The sequence below is a fragment of the Penicillium lagena genome (genome assembly GCF_028827675.1).
Source record: "Penicillium lagena strain IBT 129212 chromosome Unknown utg000002l_segment0_segment0, whole genome shotgun sequence".
Taxonomy (NCBI): domain Eukaryota; kingdom Fungi; phylum Ascomycota; class Eurotiomycetes; order Eurotiales; family Aspergillaceae; genus Penicillium; species Penicillium lagena.
In genome coordinates, this window is record NW_026623223.1 from 4,896,855 (window position 1) to 4,921,822 (window position 24,968).

General features: G+C 49.0%; 7 protein-coding genes across 7 annotated transcripts; 4 read left to right on the forward strand and 3 right to left on the reverse strand.

The window, feature by feature from the left end:
• Positions 1–20: 20 nt before the first annotated feature.
• N7510_004815 (TFIIH/NER complex ATPase/helicase subunit SSL2) lies at positions 21–2,596 on the forward strand (the record flags this gene model as incomplete). Its single annotated transcript, XM_056976741.1, has 4 exons — positions 21–48; positions 98–205; positions 267–406; positions 446–2,596. The coding sequence occupies 4 exons, from the start codon at positions 21–23 to the stop codon at positions 2,594–2,596; spliced, it is 2,427 nt and encodes an 808-aa protein (XP_056836697.1).
• A 582-nt stretch (positions 2,597–3,178) lies between these two features.
• N7510_004816 (questin oxidase family protein) lies at positions 3,179–4,815 on the forward strand (the record flags this gene model as incomplete). The annotated part of the gene is made up of 4 exons (XM_056976742.1): positions 3,179–3,416; positions 3,471–3,773; positions 3,827–4,645; positions 4,712–4,815. Coding segments are annotated over 4 exons (1,464 nt in total), but the record flags the coding sequence as incomplete, so codon positions are not given.
• Positions 4,816–5,045: 230 nt separating this feature from the next.
• Positions 5,046–6,539, forward strand: N7510_004817 (uncharacterized protein; the record flags this gene model as incomplete). The annotated part of the gene is made up of 1 exon (XM_056976743.1): positions 5,046–6,539. The coding sequence occupies one exon, from the start codon at positions 5,046–5,048 to the stop codon at positions 6,537–6,539; it is 1,494 nt and encodes a 497-aa protein (XP_056836699.1).
• A 358-nt stretch (positions 6,540–6,897) lies between these two features.
• Positions 6,898–9,937, reverse strand: N7510_004818 (glutamine-dependent NAD(+) synthetase; the record flags this gene model as incomplete). Its single annotated transcript, XM_056976744.1, has 17 exons — positions 6,898–7,007; positions 7,070–7,126; positions 7,184–7,220; positions 7,295–7,419; positions 7,474–7,518; positions 7,577–7,730; positions 7,787–7,829; positions 7,911–7,914; positions 7,971–8,305; positions 8,356–8,933; positions 8,986–9,077; positions 9,125–9,150; positions 9,198–9,387; positions 9,448–9,506; positions 9,562–9,712; positions 9,766–9,884; positions 9,927–9,937. 17 exons carry the CDS (start codon positions 9,935–9,937, stop codon positions 6,898–6,900), a joined length of 2,136 nt encoding a protein of 711 aa, XP_056836700.1.
• Positions 9,938–14,865: 4,928 nt separating this feature from the next.
• N7510_004819 (uncharacterized protein) lies at positions 14,866–15,813 on the forward strand (the record flags this gene model as incomplete). Its single annotated transcript, XM_056976745.1, has 1 exon — positions 14,866–15,813. One exon carries the CDS (start codon positions 14,866–14,868, stop codon positions 15,811–15,813), a length of 948 nt encoding a protein of 315 aa, XP_056836701.1.
• A 428-nt stretch (positions 15,814–16,241) lies between these two features.
• Positions 16,242–17,477, reverse strand: N7510_004820 (uncharacterized protein; the record flags this gene model as incomplete). Its single annotated transcript, XM_056976746.1, has 3 exons — positions 16,242–16,938; positions 17,041–17,071; positions 17,123–17,477. The coding sequence occupies 3 exons, from the start codon at positions 17,475–17,477 to the stop codon at positions 16,242–16,244; spliced, it is 1,083 nt and encodes a 360-aa protein (XP_056836702.1).
• A 2,274-nt stretch (positions 17,478–19,751) lies between these two features.
• Positions 19,752–24,321, reverse strand: N7510_004821 (DUF3433 domain-containing protein; the record flags this gene model as incomplete). Its single annotated transcript, XM_056976747.1, has 5 exons — positions 19,752–20,619; positions 20,717–21,339; positions 21,482–21,693; positions 21,754–21,771; positions 21,828–24,321. The coding sequence occupies 5 exons, from the start codon at positions 24,319–24,321 to the stop codon at positions 19,752–19,754; spliced, it is 4,215 nt and encodes a 1,404-aa protein (XP_056836703.1).
• Between the last annotated feature and the right edge of the window lie 647 nt (positions 24,322–24,968).

A 24,968-nucleotide genomic window follows, 5' to 3' on the forward strand; every position in this document is an offset into this window, starting at 1 on the left:
TTGGTTACAACGCAGCAGTCATGCCTCCTAAGCGCAAGGCGGCGGACAGTGGGTTCCTTACGCGATAATCTCCCTTGCCAGACACTGACCACTTCAGGCGGTCGGTCCAGCAGCGCATCGAAGCGCCAAACGCCCGTCCCGGACATTTCCAGCAGCGACGAGTACTCGGACCAGGATGATGTGCCGGAGGAGAATAATTTGAAAGGTAGAGTGTGGTGGCCTACTTACTTACAGTGATCTACATGCTAAAGCTGGGGGTTGAAAAGAGGTCATCAGCAAATTCTCGCTGGAGTCGTTCAGCAAGAAAGCACAGGCCCAGAAGACAGATCCTCGATTCGGCTACAAAGACCTGTCCTTTCTCCCTCTCAAGCGCGACCACTACAACCGCCCTCTATGGATCGAGCCGGTGAAAGGCACGATTACTCTCGAGAGCTTCTCCCCCTAGCGCCTCAGGCGCAGGATTTCCCTGACCACGATCGCCGAACCGTTGTCGCGTCCGACCTACTTGCATGAATACCGCTTGACCGGACATAGTCTGTACGCGGCGGTGTCGGTTGGTCTCAAACCGCATGATATTGTGGCATTTCTCGATCGCCTATCCAAGACCCCAATCCCCGACAGCATTCGGTCATTTATCGTCGAGTTCACCAAATCGTATGGGAAGATCAAAATGGTTTTGAGGCACAATCACTACTACGTGGAAACGAGTGATCCTTCAATGCTGCAGCGCTTGTTGAAGGATGAGGTGATTGGCCCCCAGCGAATCGAGAGCACTGAAGGCATCATTGAGCGGGCTGCACCGAAGATGGGTGGCCTTGTGATTCCCGGAACAAAGGATGCGGCTGGTGTGAGAGAGACAGGTACTCAGCAAGAAAATTCCACGGCGAGAGACCAGTCAGAGGACGCCGAGGCTGTCAACTACGGAATCGACGATGTGGGCGAGGACGAGACGGAGGAAGCAACCACGTACAGCTTCGAAATCCCGGCCGCTGGGGTTGAGGTGGTCAAAGCCCGATGTCAAGCGATTGGATGCCCTGCACTGGAAGAGTATGACTTCCAAGGCGACACCGTCAATCCCAATCTGGATATGGATTTGAAACCCGCCGCGCGCATTCGTTCATACCAGGAGAAGAGCTTGAGTAAGATGTTCGGAAACGGACGCGCAAAGAGTGGCATTATCGTCTTGCCGTGTGGTGCTGGTAAAACCTTGGTGGGAATTACTGCAGCAGCCACCATCAAGAAAGGTACCATTGTCCTTTGCACCAGCTCCATGTCTGTGGTGCAGTGGCGGAACGAATTCTTGCGGTGGACGACCATCGACCCGAGTGACATTGCTATTTTCACATCTGACCACAAGGAAAAGTTCAAGCGATCGACCGGGATTATCGTGTCTACGTACTCCATGGTCTCGCAGACCCGAGCTCGGTCTTATGATGCCCAGAAGATGATGGACTGGCTTCAGTCCCGGGAATGGGGCATGATGATTCTCGACGAGGTGCACGTTGTGCCGGCTTCGATGTTCCGCAAGGTCACGTCTGCGATCGCTGCCCAGAGCAAGCTCGGTCTCACAGCAACGCTGCTGCGTGAAGATGACAAGATTAAAGATTTGAACTTTCTGATTGGACCGAAGCTCTACGAAGCCAACTGGATGGAGCTGGCTGCCCAGGGCCATATTGCCAAAGTCCAGTGTGCCGAGGTATGGTGTCCAATGACGACCGAGTTCTACTCGGAGTACCTACGAGAGAGCTCGCGGAAACAGGCTCTGCTCTACATCATGAATCCGCGCAAGTTCCAGGCCTGCCAGTTCCTAATTGATTTCCACGAGAAACGAGGAGACAAAATCATTGTATTCTCGGACAATGTCTATGCGCTTGAGCGGTATGCACTGAAACTGAACAAGGCTTACATCTACGGTGGAACTCCTCAAAACGAGCGCATGCGCATTCTGGAGAATTTCCAACATAATGAGCAGGTCAACACCATCTTCCTGTCGAAGATCGGTGACACTTCGCTGGATTTGCCTGAAGCAACTTGTCTGATCCAGATTTCGTCGCATTATGGTTCGCGTCGTCAGGAAGCCCAGCGACTAGGTCGAATTCTGCGAGCCAAGCGCCGGAATGACGAAGGATTTAATGCGTTCTTCTACTCTCTCGTCTCCAAGGACACCCACGAGATGGTCTACTCCGCCAAACGGCAGGCATTCCTCATCGACCAAGGCTACGCCTTCAAAGTCATCACGCACTTGCAGGGAATTGACAAATTCGAAGGACTGTCGTACTCGACCCCCGCGGAACGACGCGAACTCCTGCAGGAAGTCATGCTGCAGAACGAGTCGTCCGCCGACGTGGAACAGGTCGCCGACGATCTATTCTCGATGCGCTCCGGCAAGCGCCAGGGTGCGAAGAAGCCGGCCGCGAAACGCAGCGCGGCCACCCTTAGCGGTCTGGCCGGCGGTGATGACATGGCTTACATCGAGTACAACAAGAGCAAGAATAAGCAGCTGAAAGACAAGAGCCACCACCCGCTGTTCATGAAGATTGAGCGCGACCGCTTGCGGCGCAAGAAGGACCGTGAGATGCAGGCGAAGAATGAATGAATTGACTTGTTGGATTGATCCAGACTGAGCATGATTATTATAACTACCGCGCCAGATGCACCGGGGTGACAAATTGGCACGCCTCATTTGTATATTAGAACAAACCATGATAACCCCAAAAATAAATCCTGCATGATCCAGATTCTTTCGAGCAAGGATCTGGTATACCTGACAGACCTCCCGGAGTAAAAAATACGAACGACCAGCCCGGTCGATATTAGAAATCATGCACTCATTAAACCTGATCAGACATAGCCTAGCCCATGCCAAACTCAAAACACCTCCTGTAACCGTCGCAGAGCGAGCATCATGCTGACTCGACGGGACAGTTGGATGACGTTGTGTCGTGGCAACGGGAGGCCCGAAAGCCCGACTCTCCGCTTTCTAACTCCGATGCTTCGATAATACGGGGATTATGATAGGCGTTTCGTATTCTTGCTTCTTTTCTGCACGATCTGCAGTGGTTGTACACTAATACTTCCTGTGCACTGCTCGATGTGAGGGGAGGTAGATAGTCTATTTAAGGGAGCTATGATACCCCGGATTGCGGGCTTCTGCGGATCACTAGCTCGGAGACCAGCTTCGATTTTACTTTCTATTACTACTAACAACCACGCTTTGGGCTTTCGCTTCGCTTCATACAACTACAACACCATCCCTCACCACATGGCTACTGCTACCAAAATCCATCTGTCGGCGCCGACGGACACAGGCGTCTACAGCTCCGGTGTTAGGGAGGATGCCGCCCGCGCGGCGAGCGAGGTCTTGCAGGAGGATATGGCGGCGCATCATGTCTTTTTCAATGACGAGGGATTCCACAGTATGTTGTTGTTCTCTACAATCATTCCATGTTACCAAGCTGACGCTGAACAAGACCACATCGTCCATCAAATCCTCAGCATCTATGCGCTCGGTGCGGGCCCCGCAGAGATCAAAGCGGCCTACAAGCGCAATGCGAGCTACCAGAGACCGGTGCTCCCAACGGATGCCAATCTCGTCCAGGCCATGCGTGACACGGCTACGTTTATGCAGTGCTTCGGAAAGGAAGAGAACTATCCTAATTTCCTTGCTTTCTTCCAGCAGGAGATAGATGCTAAGGGTGTTGGCGATGTGTTGAAGGAATATGTTTTCAAGGGAGATGAAAGAGCTGAGAGCATGTTGTCGCGGCTGTATGCTGGTGAGTACTACATACGTTCGGCCATTTCAGGCTTCGGGTCTGATTCAGTCCAGGCCTCATCCACCCGCTAATCCACCTGGGATTCGGGCTCGAGTTCAACCAGCCGGCTATCGTGGCCCAGGCTCTTTCACAAGCAGCGGTCCACGATGACTGGATCGGGCGTGCATTTTTCCTGCCTGCCGAGAAGGTCGCGAACAGCACTGCCACACCTGGACAGAAGTCTCTGCTCGAAATCCTGGGTGAAATCCGTGAAGACAAGGCACTGACGGAGAGTGTGCAGTGGGGGGACGCGAATAAGATCCGAGATGGGGTTTTGGCGCGCGCTCCGGAGCAGATGTTGAACTATGCTGCCCAGTACCGCGTGGCCGGAGATCGGATGAATGAGGCCTTAGCGGACATGATCAACACGGTTGGTGAGTATTACCTATTCGTTGTTGTGAAGCCAATGGACTCTGACCGTGACCAACAAGTCTACTATACCAGCACCGCGCAGCGGCCAACCAAAGAAATCCGAATCGACTTCTTCTACATCCACTGCGTGAACTCTACGATTTTCTTCTCGAAGATCATCGACCTGCCCTTCTTGGACCAAGCGGCCAAAGTCCGCATGCTGGAGTGGAAAGGCCGACTGGATCTCTTGGTGTATGTGTCTCGTGGCGCGCCGGACCTTCTTCGGAACGAGGTCACCAATTACCCGGCGAAAGACGATTGGGGCACCGTCTTTTCGCGCAGCATCGCTCATCCCAGTGATGATGGGCATCTTGCCAAACTGGCGCGAGCGGTGGCTCATGGCCAGAGGGTCTGCCAGCCGTTTGAGAGTCCGCAGAAGATGCCGATCTCTGGAGATATGTGGCTCAAGATTGGAAATATGGGTGAGTGTTTTGTATTGCCTTTGGCTCAGAGCAGAATAAATGCTGATTGCTGGGCATTGTGATTAGCCGTCGACTCCACTATTGCAGAGGGTGAGCGGTCGATGTGGATCCGCTCCACTGGATTCGACGAAGCGTGGGCGCGATTCAAGGGACGCGCCAACAACTTGTGACGGATGGTTCAGTAGCGGGTGACCAGATGACAATTTTAACTCCGTGTGATGTTGTTTCTTGCATTAATTAGTTGGAAATTAGTTGAATAATAAACAAGGATCAAGAACATTGAAGATCACGTGGCGAAGTGGGGCGATCACCCTCCCAACCGCCGCAGCTTTTCTGGCTTGGTTCAACACTTTAGTTCCTTCTGGATCTTATCATCCATCCTCGCACTCTCTATCGCATCATGGCTCGCGATAACGACAAGGACAAGAACTCTTCGTCTGTGCCCCGGCATACGGACTCCGACGAAACCAACCCGTTTGTCGCCTTCCGCCGCTACGCCGATGAGCAGGTCTCATCCATGCTGCAGTCCGTCACCGGTCTCCCTTCCTCCATCTCTTCTCCTCATTCCGATCGCTGGGAGATTTTCAACGATGACTACGGCTACAAAAATATGACCTCCCGGCAACGGAGTAGCGAAAATAGCTCTGAAGAGCCCGCCTCTGAGCGTGGCGCAAATGGCAGCTCCTCCAAGGAGCAGGATGATTCCTCACACCGCAACCCCAACAACTCTCCATCTCATTCATCCCGGCCACAGCTCCCCGAAAATGATGAGCGATGGCCCTCCCAGTCCTGGAAGAAGTGGCGCAATGGCTCCGCAGACTTCTTCGGCCTCGACTCATTCTTCGACCGGTTCTGGCTGGAGGATCGCTTCTTCCCCTTCTCCTCTCACTTCTTCCACCCGCACCGCAACTTCTCTATCCCGGATATGTTTGAAGATACCGACTCGCCTACCTGGCCAATCACCTACATTATGTTTAGCCCCTACTCTCCTCTCTACCTCGAACGCCAAGCCCAGTACCACAAGCACCGGGGACAGGGTGTCTTCACTTCGCTCGTGTCTACTCTGCGCCTAGACTCGGACCGTGACCCAGCGGAACCTCAGTGGCGAGAAGCTTTTGAGGATCTACTACGACTTGAGAATGGGAAGCAGATGCTCGAGCGCGATGTATCGGCTGTCAGTAAAACCGAGTCCGGGTCAGACTGGGTGCAGGGTCTGGTTAAACGCGGTAGTCTGGGCGATCGGTGGAAGTATGTGTCTGGCACAGAAAACCAGCCTTGGTCTGGTATCACCTTTACCGAGCCTAGCCGTGAGAAAAAAGAGTTGGAGGACAGCAACGAGAACGGCCCACGGGACACAAAGTCGGAAGACGCAGAGACCGAGCTCGACTTGTACAATCGTTTTCTGCGGGATATCGAAGCTCGGGAACGTGAGTTTTTCCAGGGAGGCGAGAGTCCTTTACTGCGCTTCCTCCTCGAGGAGCGCCGACGTCAGCAAGAGGAGCTCGACCAGTACCGGAGAAGTCTCCCGCGCGTTGACGACGAACATGGAAACGACGATACCGAAAGCTGGCTCGATCTCGTATCTGGAGGAAGTCGCAAATCCGTCCCCGAGACTGTGAACGAATCGGATTCCACCACAGAGGCTACGCCAGCAGATTCTTCAGCACTACAGCCACACGTGGTTTCTACCATGGTCCGCACGGAGCGCGTGCGCCTTGCTGATGGCTCCGTCCAGACAAAGACCGTCAAGACGAAACGGTTTGCCGATGGTCGGGAGGAGAACGATACTTCCGTCGAGGTAACTCATGCTCCTCGGTCTCAGCCCGAGGAGTCCGAGTCCGAGTCGACGGAGTCTGGGAAGTCCAAAAGTGGCTGGTTTTGGAAAGACGAATGATAACTGCTGAAACCTGGGGTAATTTGAATCCCGTAAACACGGGGCTTGTGCTTATGGGTGCACTGCGCCAATGATTTTTAATGATCAAGTTCGATGATGATTGCATAATTGCCGACTCTGGCATGATTTGGGGCTTTATAAGCGTGGATTTGGTTTTCGGGCATGTGGATATTTGGATAGTTGGATGGAGTCTACACTCTTTTACGTTTCCTATCTATCTCTCCTTCTGAGTCTATTTCGACTCTGTATATACTTCTCTTTGTTATCATACTTCATTCTGGAAACATAACACATAGCATTATCACTCTCTACTGGACAAATCTAGTTATTCCAAAGGGACAAGTTCAGAAAACCTAGCTCAATCGGCCTTGACACTCTTCTTCTGTGCCCGCCCAGCAGTCCAGCCCTTTGATTCCCAGAACTTGACACTTTCCTCCATCTTCTTATACGCCCACGTGAAAGGAGGATCTAAAGTGAGAATTGTTAGTTCTCTACACCGCCATAAAGAGGAAGAAGAAGAAGAAACCTACACAGGAACTGTCTCATGTCATGCCTATTATCCTCGGGCGAGTATTGCTCGGCGTGATCTGATTTCAAAGTCAGAAACATGCTTTAGAGATTAAAATAGGTCGAGAGAGACGTACAGGAGGGGGTCAGAGTAGTCATCTTATGTCTGTTGATCTGTTTGAAGAAGAAGTGGTCAGCTTCACTTGCCGTCTTGTTGCATCGCTGGTTCATCCATCATTATTCCTTACAGAGTAGTAATAGAAGAAGTGGCGAGTCTTCTCGTAGATCTCGCGTGGACTGAACTCATTGGCCCACTGGTGCAGCAGCTTCTCATACATCGACCAAGGACCCAGTTTGGCCACCTTTCGCAAATCTGGAATATTGTCAGTCACTATTTGCCCAAAGGTTGGGAATATCATTCACGTACATCCAAATGTGCCCAGTTCGGCATAGGTGACGCCCATGTCTGCTTCTGTTTTCAAAATCAGCCCATATGTCACTCTCATTCCCCGGCTATGAGATATACGAACCGTCTGATTGTACGTAGGTCGCTGTGATAGGCTCCAGTTCCGCAGTCGGGGTCGCGTGCAAGAATTCCTCGAGGATGGGCAGGTCGAATTTGTGACCGGCCCAAGCGATGAATTTCTTGAGATCGACTTTGGAGATGGAACCGATTGGGTTTAACTATTGCTATAAGTTAGTAAACTTGCATAATTGAAACAGGGTTGGATAGTACTCACATCTGCAGAAGAAGCATCGTACTTTGTCAAATAACCTCTCAAGCTAGTTCAAGGGTCAGCAAACTTGTGCGGCGAATGGTGATGCGATGTGCGTTTAGCAATCATCGATTACTTGGTTTCGTACCATTCTGAAACTTAGTCAGTATGATGGCATTGGGCATAGATTGATGTCAAGACAACTCACCATCCACATTAGAGGATGCGAGGACCAAAAGTCCACCACCTCCGGGCCGCTGACGAACAGTGGGCAACAGCGACGCAAACAGGTATGACAGGACCATCCTGAGACGGGCTTGCACATTCTGCAAGGCCGCATTCTCAGCATGACTTCCGCCGTGGACTTTGAACTTGGGCTGGAAGTTGGTGATCACAGTGAAGAGATTCATGATGGCGGTCACCACAGTGTCAAAGTTGAAATCGACGTGGTATGATCCGATATCCGATGCCAGCCTCCTAGATCGATCTCTTGTTTCCTGACCCGAATTTTCCGTGCCCATGTAACTGGTGTGGAAGATGCATCTAGAAAACGATATGAGCTGTGTCTGCATCCAATTGATCGTAAAACATACTTGCAAATTTCCTGGCTGCTAGTCGGAAGCCAGTCTGAATCTTCTGGCTTCGCACAGAGTCGGCGGACATCCTTGATCACCTGTTCGTTTCCTTCATTCACAGCCTTCAAAACCTCTCGACACATCGAGTGCACAATAATAGCGGTAGAGCAGCTATCAATGCCACCACTCAGCGGAAGAAAGAAACCCGCGGCGCCGCATCTCCGAAGGTAGTCCCAAAGCCAGCAGGCAGGCCCCAGGGCAATTTCTTCCTCGGGAGCATGAAAACGGGGCTTGAAAGGCTCTGAAGTTGCAAGGCCAGGCTCTGCCTGTTCCCTCGAGCGCGATAGCCTCATATCGAGATCCAGGCGGACATAGGGCGATTGCTTGCTCGCCTGCAATCCGCGACTTGCGCTGCAGCGATAGGTCCGAACCGATTCAATGTCGACAGTCGCAGTGACAACTTCCACATCATTCAATGAGAACTGCGATCCCTGGGCCACGATCTCCCCATTAACCACGATCATTGCAGAGCCGTCGTAGTACAACCGGTCGCCGTCACAACCTTGTTGGTTGGCATAAAGGTAGATACCGCCGCTCTATATTTTGTGTGAGTATGAAGTTTGGCAAAGAATGAGTATCGTTCATTACCAATTTAGTGGCCTGGGTGATCAGATTCACGCGAGTATCCAGCTTCCTGAGTTCATGATGGCTCCCGGAAGAGTTGGAGATAATCTCCACGCCTGAATAGTGTCAGGGAGACTCAAGTTCAAGTGTTCATGAAACTCACCTGCGAGACCATATGGAATGTGAGGGCTGATTTCATAGTTAGTGAGCGACTTCAAATGGCGTGGGCTACCTACCCATTCGGAGTGAAAAGCTCCTCGCAGGTCTCTAGTCCCAAACAAGTATCCCTCGTGCTGATGACTGCATCACCAAATGGAACTTTGTACTGGCCCGTGACTTTGCCGACAATCTGCTCCAGGTAGTAGTCCTCAACCTCTTGCGGGCGCTGCCATGGCGTAAAGTGCCGGTGCTCGCGATAGTTGCCGTCTACATTGACGGAAGTAATCTCAGCAATATTCTAGGCCGCTTAGGAACACATGTACGAACCATTGGCGAGCCACATCTTAGGCCGGATTAGAATAATCTTCCGGTTGTAGAAAATCACCCTGGACAGAGATCGCTTAGATGGATGATCGATCAAAGTAATCCAATCCCACTCACCGACAATTATATCGGACATTCCTGTGTCGGACCGGCATGCCCACGTCCACCACGATATCTTGACAGTCTGGGTGGTCGATGATCCGGGCCAACATTTCGAACGAGTGAAGAAAGGTGTCGCCCTCCAGGAACCCGTCCAGCACGCCATACCCTGGACCAGTTAGGTTCCTCTCCAAATGAAGGGCTGCAGCTCTGTTCAATTACCAGTGATCTCAAGCTCTGGGCCAACACGCAGGGTGGCCCCAGCTGCCTTGGCTTGGCGGATACTTTCGATGATGCGGGCTGCGTTACCCTCGAAGTCCAGGGCCCACTGGTTGAGGGAGCTGGATGAGCGTTAGCAGGCAGCGTGACATCGATCCCAGCACAGACATACCATGTTGCTAGCGTGACCAAGTGCCCCATGGTGAAGGTGAGGGTGATCGCAGTTACGTAGTTACCACGACTCGAGCGAGTCGCCCGCTTGACCGCCCACCACGTGTGTGGTACCGCTAGTTATTCGGCACCCGCCAAGCCCTTTTAGTCACCCTCCTGTGTTTCCCTCTGTTTCGACTCACGATCAAAACAACACCAGAACTCGCTCCCCTCTGCAGCCGAATCCAGCACATATCCTCCGGATCCTCTCCTCGCCTCAACGGGCCTCTTCCCTATCCTCCTATCTACGTGTACAATGTTCAATATATCAGAGTTCAATGAAAATTGGCCAAATTCACTATCAGCACGAAAATCTCCTAATGGCGGGTTATGTCCATGTTGCTACTCGATAAACCCCTGGGGACAGATATATCATTTTATTGTAGCCGACCCTTTAAAAGTAGGCCATCGGTGTGTAGTAAGCATGTATGAGGCACACATTTCTCATGAAGAGCCTAACTTCAGTTGACCAACAATAACAGAGTATTGAAAGAGGAGAGGTAGGGAAAATAATGCTGTAAAAGGCTTGAATTTGCGCGAAGCTGAAGGCTAAGCATTTGACCAGTTGATCGTGGCTAAGAGGTAGAAGAGCCCACTAGAATCAGTGCAGATAATATAGCTCGAAACAGCAAAAATAGCATGTTCAATTCCCTGGCCAAACATACATACATTACAAGTACCTAGAAATATAATAAAGAAACTGACGACCCACAGCACTGCAATCAGGCAATCTCTTTATGACTAATGGTGGGCAACTATTTCCGAAGCTAATGGACATTTAACAATTAGCAACTCGCCCCATATGCTCATCTTGGCATGGCCCCACTAGAAAATAGCGCTGAGTGATGTTTCTTCGATACTTATTACGTATCTAAAAGTGCTTGGCACGGTGAAGGTGAAGCGACAACGATGCCGCTCAGTTTTGTACATGTGGCAGTATTACCAATTTTACACATCATGACGAGATGGCGAGCCGCGGATCCGTTATTCTGCGTGTTCGTATATATTATCTTGGCGTAATGAATTAAGTGGTGTTGAGGGCTTTCGGAAAATTGGTTGTTGCTTTATAACCGTGATCGGTTCTTAAGAACCGAACCGTATGCTAATAGTTGTCCCCGCTCTTTCTTTGATCTAATGCTTCCAGTTGCTTTTTAAGTGCAAGCAAAATTAAAAGAGGAACAATCATTATCACATTTCCGTCAGTGCAATGGGTAACAAAGGGTGTTGGACTTGCAGAGGTTCGCAGACCAAAAAAGTCCGTCTTACGCAATTCCGTTCTTACCTAGTTCTTCTAGCTCGCAAAATCAGATGCGACTTGCGACAGCCGATGTGCGGCAATTGTACCAAGGCTCAACGCGTCTGTCAAGGCTTTGGGGTGCAGTTATCGTGGCCGCGAGAAGGTGACCGGCGGCGTGCATTATTAATCGCAGACAATGAGAGGGTCTTTATAGGTCTCCCAGAGATTTATACGGCATCCTTTTTGAATACCACAACATGGGATGTTGCTTTGTCCGGCGAGTTGGAAATACGAGGCTATCTCGGTGAGAACTCCAGGCTGATACTATTTCATTAGTACCGAAGCTGAACTGAGGTAATAGGCAGTTTTTCTGGCTCTATGGAAATACCGTACCCTTCCTATCTTTCACCGTTCGCAATCAATGGACCTGATGCACAGTTACTGGATTTCTGTACGTCTTTCTGTCCCTCACGGGCCAGCATCCCTGACGTATTCATACAGTCAGAGAATCGAACTCATCAATATTTGCCCCAACTGATGCAGAAGCATTAACTCAATTTATCATGCGGGTGGCTCTTTCCGACACATCTGGTCCTCGCAATGCAGTTTTCCAAGCAGTTCTTGCCGTATCATCACTCCAGCTTCAGGGAGACTCAAGAAGTCTCTCTCACAAGTTCCGAGCCGTCTCCTCTCTGCGTCAGATTATTAATTTATTTGACGGCAAAGAGGTTATCAAGAGCCTCACTGCTACTATGCTTCTTTGCCAGTATGAGGTATCGAACTTGTTTGAACATATGCCTTGGAGTTATTTTCTAACCTTTACAGCTTGCCAATAACACTGATTCTACTAAGGATTGGGCCTGCTATCTATGCGGAGCGAAAAAGATCATTCGAGCCTCTCTTTCAAAGTGGCGAACTCATCAACAGGAAGTGGCAGCCATTCTAAACTGGATGTACTATCATGAGGCATTGTCCGAATTTACTTTGAGGCACTGGACTTCACCTTTCACAAGAAAAGGCATTTGTACAGAAGGTCCATTGGCGAGAGGATTTGACACCATTGCAGACGGCGACAAGGTAAACATTAAAACTTATATTTGGTGCGTTTGAATCTAATGAGTTTCTAGACCCTCTGCAGGCTCACCTTCCCGACTGACGCTCTGGATCTTCTTGTAATCCTATGAGGCACTCGTCTAATGACTCTGCATATACAGAGTCTGAGTGGGAACAAATCTATACGCTTAAAAGAAGGCTCAGCGAGGTGGTTGGCGAACTTGGCGCGGTGCAAACCCAATCGCTGATGTCTTCGGACAGATCTACCTTGTTGTCTGCTCTTCATCGCGTTTCAGCGCTGATATACTTCAACCGGACAGTGTTAAAGGTGTCTAGTAACGAATTTCACCACAGGCGCCTCATCCGAGAGGGCGTAATGCTACTGGAAAGCCTTGGAACTTGTGAAAGCCCATGGCCTCTGTTCATAATTGCTTGCGAGGCAGTTGAAGACTGCCGTCGCCTTGCTATCCTTGGAATTTTTGAAAGATCTCGAACCAATCACAGACGACGATCCACGCACGCTAGACTCATCCAACGAATGGTGGAGGCTTTTTGGAACCAATGCGATCTCGACGTGGAACAATCCCTGACGCACTCTACGATCTTGGACTCTGTAATATCTTGTGCTCCCTTTATGCCTTCTTTCGCGTGAGGAATTACCATACATTACATCTTCCAAGTTTTGGAGTCTGTAGTCTACATCCGGTTTATCTCTCTCGACCATCTGTCGCAAACGGAAGAAAACGAGGCATACAAAAATCCTCGTAGAATACAGGGATCGGCAATGGTTCTTCGGAGGTAATCGCCAGTTAATTCCGAGCCTCATCTTTGTCACGCGCTGCTCTCTTCTCTCACAATTTCATGCTGTGCCGCATTCGGCGCGAAACCACTTCCGACGTGTTTTTGGCTTGAAAATAGTCTTCTTCAAATAGTTAGCAAATCCAATGATCATGGAAGACTAATCTCAGGTGGAAGGTATAAGATGTTGCAAACATCTAACCTCATCGGAAGCGCATATGATCTTGAAACCTTCTTTTAATTTGACAGCCTCGCACTTTGAGACTTTACGGTCATGTAGATTGGAGCATGTTCAGGAAGGGCCAGCAAATTGTACCGCCTCTAGTGGTTCCTCTAGCATAATCATCACCCTGGATTTGATCGCAGAAAAGTAGATAGTCAATGAGATGAACTCCTATTGGCACATTGGAGTTTAAATATTGAGCAATGACAGTGAAGCGCGTTAGTTATAATCTTTTTTGAAGCGGGAACACAGTAACCCACCCCCACTAGCACAGAAAATGTAAGAGGGGGCTTGGAAAACGCATAGGATAACATGGAGCTTTGGGCAAGGGCGGTCTGTGCCATAATATAGTCCAAATTAATGTATTTCACATAATTCAGATCATAGAGCCAATAATGTCTATTTCCGCCGATATTGTTCTGTCTGTTGAGCGATACCGGATTTGCAAAAGAAAAAAAGGCTGTCTAATCGCTTTTCACGAATCGGTTGTGACTGGGGGACAGAAATGAGATACGCTTTGAAACTGCCAAGTGCATCATTCCGTTCATACGAAAGTACTAGTAGCATGCGAATTAATACATGCAGATATAGTTCATTAGCCATTATAAATGGTTGCCCCATGTTCTTCTTGCAATGAGGTCGCTATGATAGGTTCCATTTCCTTTTCTAGTGGAAATACTTGGTGGCCTTCACAGTGAGTACTGTTTGTCTATACAGCAGAAGCCCGTAGTTTGTCCATGGATTATTCTATGGGCGTCTCGCTTATTCTTCAAGCTCTGCGTGCCCTTGAACCGCCGCATACTTCTGTCAACTCAAAGGAGAAAATAGTGGAAACAAAGATTAGGATATGGTCCAACCAGCCAAAGTTCGTGCAGGAAAATAATCTTGGCTAGTCTTTTGTGGTGGGGAGTGGGCATGGACCTTTTGTTTCGCAATATTGGTCAAGAGGAATCTTGTGTCAGATGACTAAGGGACATGAGTATGATTCGGGAAAACTTGCCTGTGCTGACGATAGATGAGACAAACCTCGATCTCTAGGATGGACCACGGATCTAGGCATCTGACTTGAAGTGAAGCTTGAAGTGAAGAGCAAGCATTGAGTTTCAGCTGTGTTTGACACGAGCTTTTTCGATGCAATCTCTGATACAAGATAATCACTTTGGGTCACCCTACTATCGGTTAGCCCAAAGAGCGAGGTCATGCAGGTGGGGAATCCCATGTGATATTACAAGAGTATGTAGCACGGAACTAGCTTACTGGATTAGCAGTCTTGGACAATGTTTCGTCCTCAGAGTTCGCTTGACGGCAGCCAATGAAACCTAGTGTAGGAATGATTGTCAGCTACATGCCTAGCACCGGGAATACCTGCCCGCGCTTTGTCAGTTTCGGCATTCGGGTTGTAGCATCATAGTGCCGTAGTAATCAGTAGCAGATGGATTATATCACACTGTTCCTAGATGCTTCCATTTGTCAGCCTCAGTTGGCATCACTGAAGTATAAAAATGGCGGAGGGCAGCGTTGTACACATCAATAGAAGTATTCACCGCCGAGAAAAACATACCAAACGTCCCTATTACTCAATATGACTTTCACCAAAATTGTTATTGCTGGCAGCTCTGGCCGACTCGCCGATCATGCCATTCCCGCCATAGTCAACTCAACGAAGCCCAAGTTTGACGTCACCATTCTCACTCGCGTCAAAAGCGAGGAGATAGCGCCTATTCCTGGTGCGAAAGTTATCCCAGTCGACTACGCGGATCAAGCAGTCTTGGTACGCGCCATTACTGGCGCAGACGCCATTGTCTCTCTTGTATCAGGAAAGGCAAACACACAAGTTGATCAAGCACTCCTTGCGGCAGCAAGAACAGCCGGAGTGCGACGAATCTTCCAATCCGAGTACACCTTCGATGTCTTACACCCAAAGGCCATATCTCTCTTCACCGAAGGCCCTTGGCCCGCGAATTTCACGCCCCTGGTTCCCAATGCGCGCAAATTCTGCGCACTTACGGAGGAGAATGGCCCTACAAGTTTTACTACCCTCATCCCTGCGGCCTTTCTCGATTCATGGCTCTGTGGCGATTTCGGGACCTTTGACCCTAAAAACCACCAGGTGACGCTGCATGATGGGGGCGACAACCCCTTCACAGGCTGTTCTACCTCTTTCATCGCTTCATGCATTGTCGCCGCACTGGCGATGGATGAAGAGAAGACTAAGAATAAGCGTATCCCGATTAGTGAGGTCCGAACGACCATGAACGAAGTGGTGAGAGCTTTCGAGGACGTGACGGGCAAGGAGTTCAAGAAAACCTACACAACTACGGCGGCCATCATCGAAAAGCGTGACGGCGCTCTTAAGGGAGGCCAGATTGGACCCGCCGCGTTCCTTAGTATTTTGGCAGGTGCATTTGACGGGAGCGGTGCAGGCGATCTCCCTGATGGCCTGGAATTTGACGGGGATGGGCATCTGACTACGAAGCGGAGAACTGTGAAGGAGTTGGTGATTGATGCTGTCAAGAAAGCCACGCCTTGATTGGGAAACGTTCTTGGAGAGAAGCCTCACTAGTTTCCAATTATAAAGATTGGTTTTCTAGGGGGGCCTAGTCACCAGATACTATGCTTAAAGAGATCCTCGTATGCTACTTCTTCGGAAGACTAGTTGTGACTATTAGAAGCCCCGTCTTTAATTCTTGAAATCAAATTTTGCATGTCGAAAAGGTGCAGTAGGACTAGTTTTGCTCCAGCATACAAGTTGGCGAAAGCAGTTTGACCTCAAGCGTAAGGGCCACTCTGTTGGCAGTCGCCGCTATAGTACTGGACGTTCTTCTTAATAAAGGGATGCGGTGGAAGAGCCATATGCGACGACTTGATGAATAGGCCTACAGCAATTGATTCGAAAGGAAAAGAGACAGACTTATTTAGATCAAGAGAAGCAAGAAAATGGTTTACTTCGCAGTCCTCCTAATCGTCGACAAAGCTTCCCGCGCAAGGACCTGGTCCGCCAACATTCCCGTCATCTGGTGAGCCGGGGAAGATGACATATGGACCAAAGCCAGTGGGACATTGCGCATCCGGGTTTGGTCCACTGACATCAACAGCATTGAAGCACAGAGAAGGCGGAAAGAAAAACCAGAGCCCGCAGCCTTCGGTCTCAAAACATGCTGTGCAGCATTGCAGTGCGTCTGGGGAGGTAGAATCCATGAGTTGTCCTGATGCCTGGACTCCTCCTCCGTCTACGCTCTGCTGATCGGGACAGACGGAGACAGTAGCGGTGGCCGTACTTGTGACAGTTGGCGTCGCTGTAATGGTCGTAGTGGAAGTTATAGTTTCAGTAACGGGCACACTCTCTGTAGTAGCGTCCGTGACGATATCGGTGGCAGTTGTGGCAGGCGTGAAGGCTGTATCTACTGCAGTGGCAGTCTTCGTGACAGTCTGAGTTGATACTGTTGTGCTCCGAGTATAAATAGTGAATGTCCGGGTAGCAAGGGCCGACAAGCAGGCTTCCGAGAGCAAATTGTCTGGTGCTCCGTGTAGCGGTGCGGGAACGGGGTCTCTTCCATGCTCGTCAAGTCCAGGCCGCACATCTCGCTTGGCTTCGAAACCGGTAGGAGTAGGGAAAGCTAATGAAGTTATTGTGTTAGGGGTGATTGTAACAGTCCTATACTTCAGATTAATTTCTTTTCTTGCATATGATAATGTGAAAAGCGGTAGTGAGTGTGTGTAGAAAGAGAAGGCTAAAATCCAAAGTGACTTTACTTACGTTGTCGACGAGACCGTGGTAGTATCGGGAACTATCATTTATTAGAGATTTGGTTTTATTCTGAGGGGCCTGTCATAAATACCTGTAGCCGTCGCGGCAGTATATGTGACTATCACTGTGAGAGTAGTTGTATCTGTGACATCTACCGTACCACTAGCGGAAGTATGTGTTACTGTGTCGGTAACTTGTACATGAGTGGTAATCGTCTTGGTCGCAGTTCCGATAATTTTTGTCGTGGTATGGGGGAACTCCGGCTTATGAATGTATTCAGCGCAAAAAGGATAGAGATGGAAGTCTCGGATCAAGTCAACAAGCAGAGGAACTTCATGCAGGTTAGGAGGCGGAACATGATGTTTGCACTTTGCATCCAGGGATAGACCGGTAGCGGTAGAGAGCAAGCCTGAAAGCCCAATAACGAGAAACCTAGTATATAGCATAGTGAAACTGGAATGAAGCATGAACGATAGGAAGGAGAGAAAAGGAGAGAGAGAGAAAGGGGGAGCACTTTTCAGATGGTATATAAGATCTCTAGGGCCTCCTTTTCACCTGAAGAAGGCTTTTTTAACCCTATTTTCCGCTAAGGTATTCAGTCATAGTCCTGCCTATTGATATATCATATGATGTGGCGCGTGAATGGACGAGTTCAGAGACCATCCAGGCCCGTGCCTTGTTGTTCAAGACGCCATTTCTCTTAAAAGACGGCCGCTAGCTAGCTTCGTTTACGAAATTCAGGCCAGCTCTCGGACCTTGCCGTATCGCATATTCTAGCCAGTCTCGGATGAGTTAGTCATGAACATTTCTTGCTGCAGCCAAATCGAAAGTAGTTGGTGTGGCGGCGAAGGCATTCCTTGGGCTGATTACATTTCCATAGGTTCAAGCATCGCTATAACGAACTATTAAGGCTTCACAGTTCGGGTTCGTTACAGCGATGTTTGAATGGTTCTTCCTTTCCACTCCTGGCGGTGGACATTATCTTGTTCTGTCTTCGCTAATACTTGTTCTCTTTGGCGCGGTGCTAGCATCGGGTACAATCTCCCTATTAAATCTATGTATCGTTTACCCGACCGCATGACTGTGTACAGGCAGACTCGGAGGCACCCTGCATAACCCCTGGTTACCGGACACTCTCCTCCCCAATAAATGTAATTTCTATAACAATTCTGTGTTTTAGAATGTAGTGGTCATCCTGTCAGGTACGAAACAGTTGATCTTTGTATATACCTGAAGATGGTGGTTGGGTATGCTTAGTCAGTCGCAGGTGCGGTGCCTGAGGTCGAACTTAACAAAACTGAAGTCGCATTGCCGAATTTCAGGGCTTGTTCCCATACCCTCGAATCAGTTCAGAATAGACTTTTGGCGGCGCATATATTTTTGTCGGGCGCGTGTTCTACGATTTCCAAGGCTGGCTCATCTGGCGTCCAGCTTTTTGAAGTAAAAGTTCATAAGAATGGGGTGCGGCGTTCCCCAGAAGGACCAAAAGAACCCCACCACCCATCATCACATATCAAAGGAATCGACGTGACTTTCCGGCCTGCCTAGCCTTTCCAGCCCCGAGTCCACCACGCCACCCTCCGAGGAGGCCGTGAGGAAACCTGCCGAGCAACTGGCCAATCAACGAGGGAAGAATGGAATAGGGGTTTTCCGAAATAGGTAAGGACGATAGCTTCCGAGCCGGTGCACAGAAGAAAAGGTTTGGCACTCATTTGGATCAAAGAAAGGCAAGCAAAAAAAGCCGAGACCTCAAAAGCTTGCCCAGAGCCATCCAGAACCACACCAGCAAGGAAAAAAGGATCAGCTGAGCTTATGCCAACTCATTGCTGACTTTACCTATCATTAGATTTATCATTGTTGATATTTTATCTGACATGCAGGGTTATGGCGTATAGACCGGGTCAAATGGGCGAACATGCCCGATCCGTGAGCGATTCCGGGTGGCGGTATTCCTTAAATGGCGAGATGCACTCTTTAGGGCCAGATGTGGTCTGACGTGAACGTGGACGTTTTGGTGAGCCAATACCAGTCGAATGGGGCCTAGTGAAAAGAGGCGCAAGGAATGCGCTGCCGACGAGATCGATGAATCATCTTTTACCGACAAACACTTGTTTTTGGATCTGCACACGACATTTCTTTTAAGCTTCCTTACCAATCTGATTCCAGTCATCTGCATATAAGTGTTTTAAGAACATGTCACTAGCGCTATTATCCATCCTTATGCGGCCCTTTGTAGACTAATTGTAGCGAAGGAAGTGAAGCAGATACGCCGTTTTAAGATATATAGATCCAATATGCCTACTTTGCTTCAGTATATCGAGGCGGTTGGCTACTTTTAAAAGATGCTCTAGGGAGCTCCCCCTTTCTTAGAAGGATTGAATTAACATTCCAAAACCGACCTTTCTGCTAGCTGATATTTGTTTCTTACCGTTGCTGCTATATTGTCATAAAGGAGATTGGTCGCCACAAATATCATACTCTAGTGGCCAGTGGGATCAGGGCTCATTCCAGTACTTCCGTCGCTGATTTGCCCCCGTGCGTGCCCCGGCCCCCTAGCGCCCCGTGGCCCGAAGGGAGGCCTTATCGGTCGGATCACTTAGAAAAACCTAAAAAAAAAGAATTAGGACTCAAAATATAACTAAATAGAATAGATAGAAAAGAGAGAGAGAGAGAGAGCGCGCTTACTACACTAATGAACAGATTCTCTTCTCAAACCCTTGTCACCCGTAGGAAGCCCTATCATCATCGGAAAAGTTCCACTCCTCAATATCATTCTCCTTTGAGAAATAAGGCGCTTCTACCCACTGCACCCCCGGCTCATTGCCGGAAGGGTCTTCCATCTCGATCCCCCAACGTAGCTTGCCGGCTGTATCAATAAACCATCCTAGTCGAGTCTGAAGATATTTGTAGCCACTTGGTTGCAGACGAGTGCTCTGGATCCCTCGCACGACTTGAAATAGATTTGTACTGTCTGCAATCAAAACCAGCACATCACCGAGACACTCCACGCCGCGAACTAGACTGCCAAAATAGCGCTTTTGGAAAACGGCTACCACGACAGTAGTCAGGACCAACCAGCTCATGATGGATATACTCAGCCAGACTGCAATAGAGTTAATCTTCAACACTTCCACACGACGAGCAAAATTTGCCTCCACGGTGCGATTGGTATGTGATATCGGATGTATCAAATCTTGTTGTGCTGCCGTCTCGTTTGTCAAAACGCTATGATTCATATTCACCGCTGTCCCAAGATTAGTTGGAAGACTCGCGTTGATCTTCTGGAAGGCCCAGCTTCCTGTCTCCAGGGAGACATTGTTACTGGCAAAATGCTGGAAGAAGGTTGTGAACGTTTTCTCGGCGAGCGTCTTTAACTTTGTTGGGTCAAGGAGGGCGTCGGGGTTTTTGTTGGCCATCGTGTACATGGAATATGACATAAAGTCCATGTTCAGCCCGTTATTATCGTCGAGAATATTGTATGTCTTGTCACTCAAGCTTTCGACGGTATAAGAGTTAGGAGAGGACCCAGATACCACGACGTCGAGTTTAGCGGCGGATAGGAGGGAAATCATGAACAGGCGTCCAAGACTGTTATAAAAAAAAGAGGTTCCATCAGTCATGTTCTTTCACAAGTATCTCTTTATTATTCTTCATAAAAGGGGTCAGTTTAGCTTCCAAGACTCACCTCAGCGTCGCATTGCAGGCTTTCGATCCGCTAGCAGAAGAAACGTTCTGGACATGCGGTAAGAAATTATCTGCAAAGGCACTAGATAATTCCTTGGCCTCATTGACAAGGTCAAATTTCTGGATTTCACCATTCTCTAGGTTCACGCTGATGTTTGCTGTTGTCGATTCAAGGATTGGCTTGCAAGTCAGAAGCGTCATCGATGGTGGTTCAACGAACAGCAGATCGAGTTCTTCATACTCCCCGCGGCTATTCATTTGATTGCTCTTAATCCCTGACACCGCATCTCCACAAATCCACTTCACGGTGAAGTTACGTTGCCAATATGCCCATGAAAAGGTATCTGGCGTGGTATTAGGAGACCAATACCCAACGGCCACGCTGGATTTCCAGTCGTTGCTGCTTCCATTTGTACAACATGCAATCTCTTCAGGGACACTGAGTACTGTTGTGCATCCGGGGCAAGAGGACTTTTCCTCGGGGGGTGTGAGGGGTAAAATCCATCTCGCGAGGGCGGGCATCCAAGTGTAGGATTTATACGTTTGGGTATTCCCTAACTTGTATCCACTCTCAAGGCCGGGGGGGGATGGTTTTGCTGTTCCAATATGTGTGATTCCGTAGGTCTTTGGGGGTAAGCCAATTGGATAGTTTTGTAAACGCCTGCGCTGGAGGCTGGCTGCATTCAATACGACCCCGTATGGCCGGTGTGGTGAACGAAATATTGAGCGGAGATCCAATGACATTTGGCACTTTTGTGTTCCTCACAATACTAGTATCAATAGGAGCAAAAGCCCAGCCATCCTTACTCCAGGCGGGCTGTTGGGACTTATTCAAAGATAGCTGAATAGTAGCCGCATATATCCAACTGGTTGAAACATTGTAGAAGAGGTCCGAGAGAAATCCATGTGCAGCATAATTCCAATCAATTTCACTCGAATCAGAGTTGACCGAGATTACCTGTGGAATATCGCGGATTTCTAATGACCGATTTAACGTCAAAGGCTGAGAAATCACTCCTGGTCCGCGTTCGAACAAACCGGACATTGACGTCGTGACTGAATAGTTGAAAGTTAGCGGGTACAATGGAGTGGCTGCGAGAGTTGAAACCTACATAAGGGTGAAAAAGTACTTCCCAGTGTCACAAGAGCAAGTAGCCAGTGTTTGTTGCGTAAGGCTTTCATGCAGGCCCATGCCCAGAATGTAGACTCGTATGATAGATCAGCCCCTTTGGACAAGGGCTGGCTATCTTTAGACATCGCGAGAAACGGTTGAAGACGGCGAAACGTTTCATCCATAGCGCCCCACCATAGGCCAATCACGAGTGCAACAACTGTTGGGACCAACGCAAATGGGGCCACTGTTGACAAGCTGTTGCCGAAAAAAGAAACCTGGAAACCGTATACAAATACTTTTTCGTACAGCGCAGTGGCCATAGAAAAATGATAAAGCACTGCAACCCCAACGACAATTAGAATGAGGACTATTACTAGGGTAAGTAGGAGAGGTAACTGAAATATCTTTGGCGCCCCATTCTCCGATTGAGAGACGTTGCGTCTTATATCGTTATCGGCGGTGTGCACCTGCACTAGACCGTCAGAGTTCGTGTAGAACCATTCGCCATCTAGCTCATGATGGAGCTCTTTATCGGTAGGCTGCCGGAGATCTTTGAAACCGAAAGTAGAACGATTGTCATGTGTTAATAAACAAGCCACGCCTACGGTCGTCGCTGGGTCTTTCGTCAAATTCAATGGTCGCTGCTTCTGCCGGGAAAGCCACCAGATAGCAAGCACAAACAGGAATGAGAAAAGGAAAGAAACCCCTAGAGCGATAGCAGCGGCTGTTTGCACAACTACCCGGGTCTCAATGTAATGTACATGGCCTTGGCTGTTTGTGCTTTCTGAAGCTTCCTGTTGAGTCAAGGCTGATTGTAGCACTTCTCCAAGATACCGCTGCTTTGTTTTGGCGGCCGAGTGTACCAAATCCGGATCATCGGCAAATGAGGTCATGTTGTAGTTGTAGAGAGCTCCCAGAAGAATGGAAGGACCCCCTAGATACGATCCTTGCTGCTTGTATCCCTGCAATTCGTAGTCTATCGAATAGTAAAGGGACCACATATAGTTTATCCAATCCGAGGACAGCATCAGAGCACTGAACTGGGTTGTGTTGAAGATGCTGCTTGGAACTACAGCCTTTCTTTCCTCAAACTCATTCTCATTGAAAGTGATTTCCGGTTCACTTCCAACAAGGGAGACCGAGGTAGACACATTTGCCATGTAATACTTCGTATCACATAGCAGGGCCTGAATATAAGCACCATTTGAGTTCCAGTACTGAGTTCCATCTGCTTGCATTGATTGACCTTTCAACTTCCACGCATCTGTCACGAAAATGACCTCTTTGCCTTTGCATGCAGCTGTTTGATTTGTGCTGACCGCAGAACCCTCGATTCCCTCGCCCAGTGCATTATAAAATGTAGAGGTTTCTGACCAGCTGCTGCAACCATATTCGAAGATCTCGATCCCAGTTGCCATGCCATATTTACATCCATCTGATGATGACCAGAGAAAGGAGGCTGCGAAATATGTGTCTAGAGTACCCTCTGGGATTGCCATAGTCCCAAGCTTTTGCGATTCCAACGACATAGTGGTACAGCTGAAATCACTCTTGAACACTGTTGTCTCTGTCTGCCATTCCTGCGGCAAGTATGTAGGCAGTGAAGAAATTTGAGCATTTTGCATGTCGGCCGGCCAGAAAGGAAGCATGGTGTACTGATCAGTAATCCACGGCGAAGTCGATGCATTTTGCAATAAGTTTGCAATGGTTCGAAAATTTGCCACACGGTCCGACTCAATTGGCAACGGGGAGTCTCTTGGGGAAAGTTTGAGGAAATTGGTGACTTTTGGAACCGCTGCACTCTCAGAGAATAGAAAGATAGACGAAAGAGGAGATATGACCATGAAACCAAGGATATTCAAGAGCGAGGCACAGATGAGGGTCCAGCTTCGAGAGCCATTCTTCTCCTTCGCGAAACCGTCATACAGCGCATTCCACCATGCTCCTGGAGCTTTGAGAATGCTTGTGGAGGCCTCTGCTCCCTGGGGACGAGCCAATCGAGCATAGGGTTCTGTGCGTTTGATATCTAGCAGCAGTACGGCGGTCATTTGAACGTAAACCACGGCTATCATAGTCGGGCTATATCTCCAGCCAAATAATAGGGCCGAAGAGCCGTCGTCCGCACCAAGACCATAGTTTGTCGATGATCTCCAGCAGAGCAAAAATGTAACAAGGCAGAGTATTAAGGTCACCCCCGTCAATACTGCAAGAAACGGAAGACTTAACGTATAGGGTGACCACATGGGTATGGTAGCCTTTGGTGGCCTGTCATCTTCTTCGCAAACGTCCCTCGACCTCGATGTTGCTCTGCTGCTGCTGCTGTTGCGATTCCTATTGTCGTCGGCAGTGGTATCAAAGTTTTGCAGAGGAATCCGGAAATCGCTTTCATCATTACTTCCACGGTGCAAGTACGAGTGACTGGGACGAAAAGACGAGGGAAAGAATTGAGAAAGAGTAGTGAGAACGCGGAACTTTGTCAACATATCGTCCATGAGTATCAGGCTCGAAAGGGAAGCATGTCGGGTTCCTGCAATTTGGAGGCTCAACGAGATTTTTCGGAGCAACGGCCTTTGTGTTAAATTGACAGCTCTGCTGGCCGAATAACACTCCGTATATGGCGTGCTATTATTAGAATAGAGTAGATCGCAGAGGAAGGAGGGTATCTTGGCCCCCATCAGCCGGGATAAGCGAAGAGTTGCAATTGGTGCCCTTTTTACTGGCTGCATAGGCTGTGGAAACTACTGTAGGCACCGTCGACCTGACACGTTTGTTGATTTCAAAATTATACCTAAATTTCAAATATTTGCCGTCCAAAGTGGATGCCACGAAGGTATTCTGCGGGGACAGTCCCTTCAAAGGATTTTGCGCGGTGCCACTCCGACCAAAATCCATGAAGAATCTCTTCCCGAGCCCAACATCTTTTTGTCTCATGCTCATTGCAACCGGTTATTGCATGATACTACTCCACAGAGCCACAGTTCGTACCTACCTTAATGGTATCAACCAGAGCTCGCGCCTTCGGATACCCTAAATTTAGCCCTCCCTTATTACTGCTGCGGTTCCGTACTTGGTATCTTTAAATTGATTGGCATGGCAGTGGGGCATGGTATGACCGACGTAAGCCCTAAAACGAACCGTC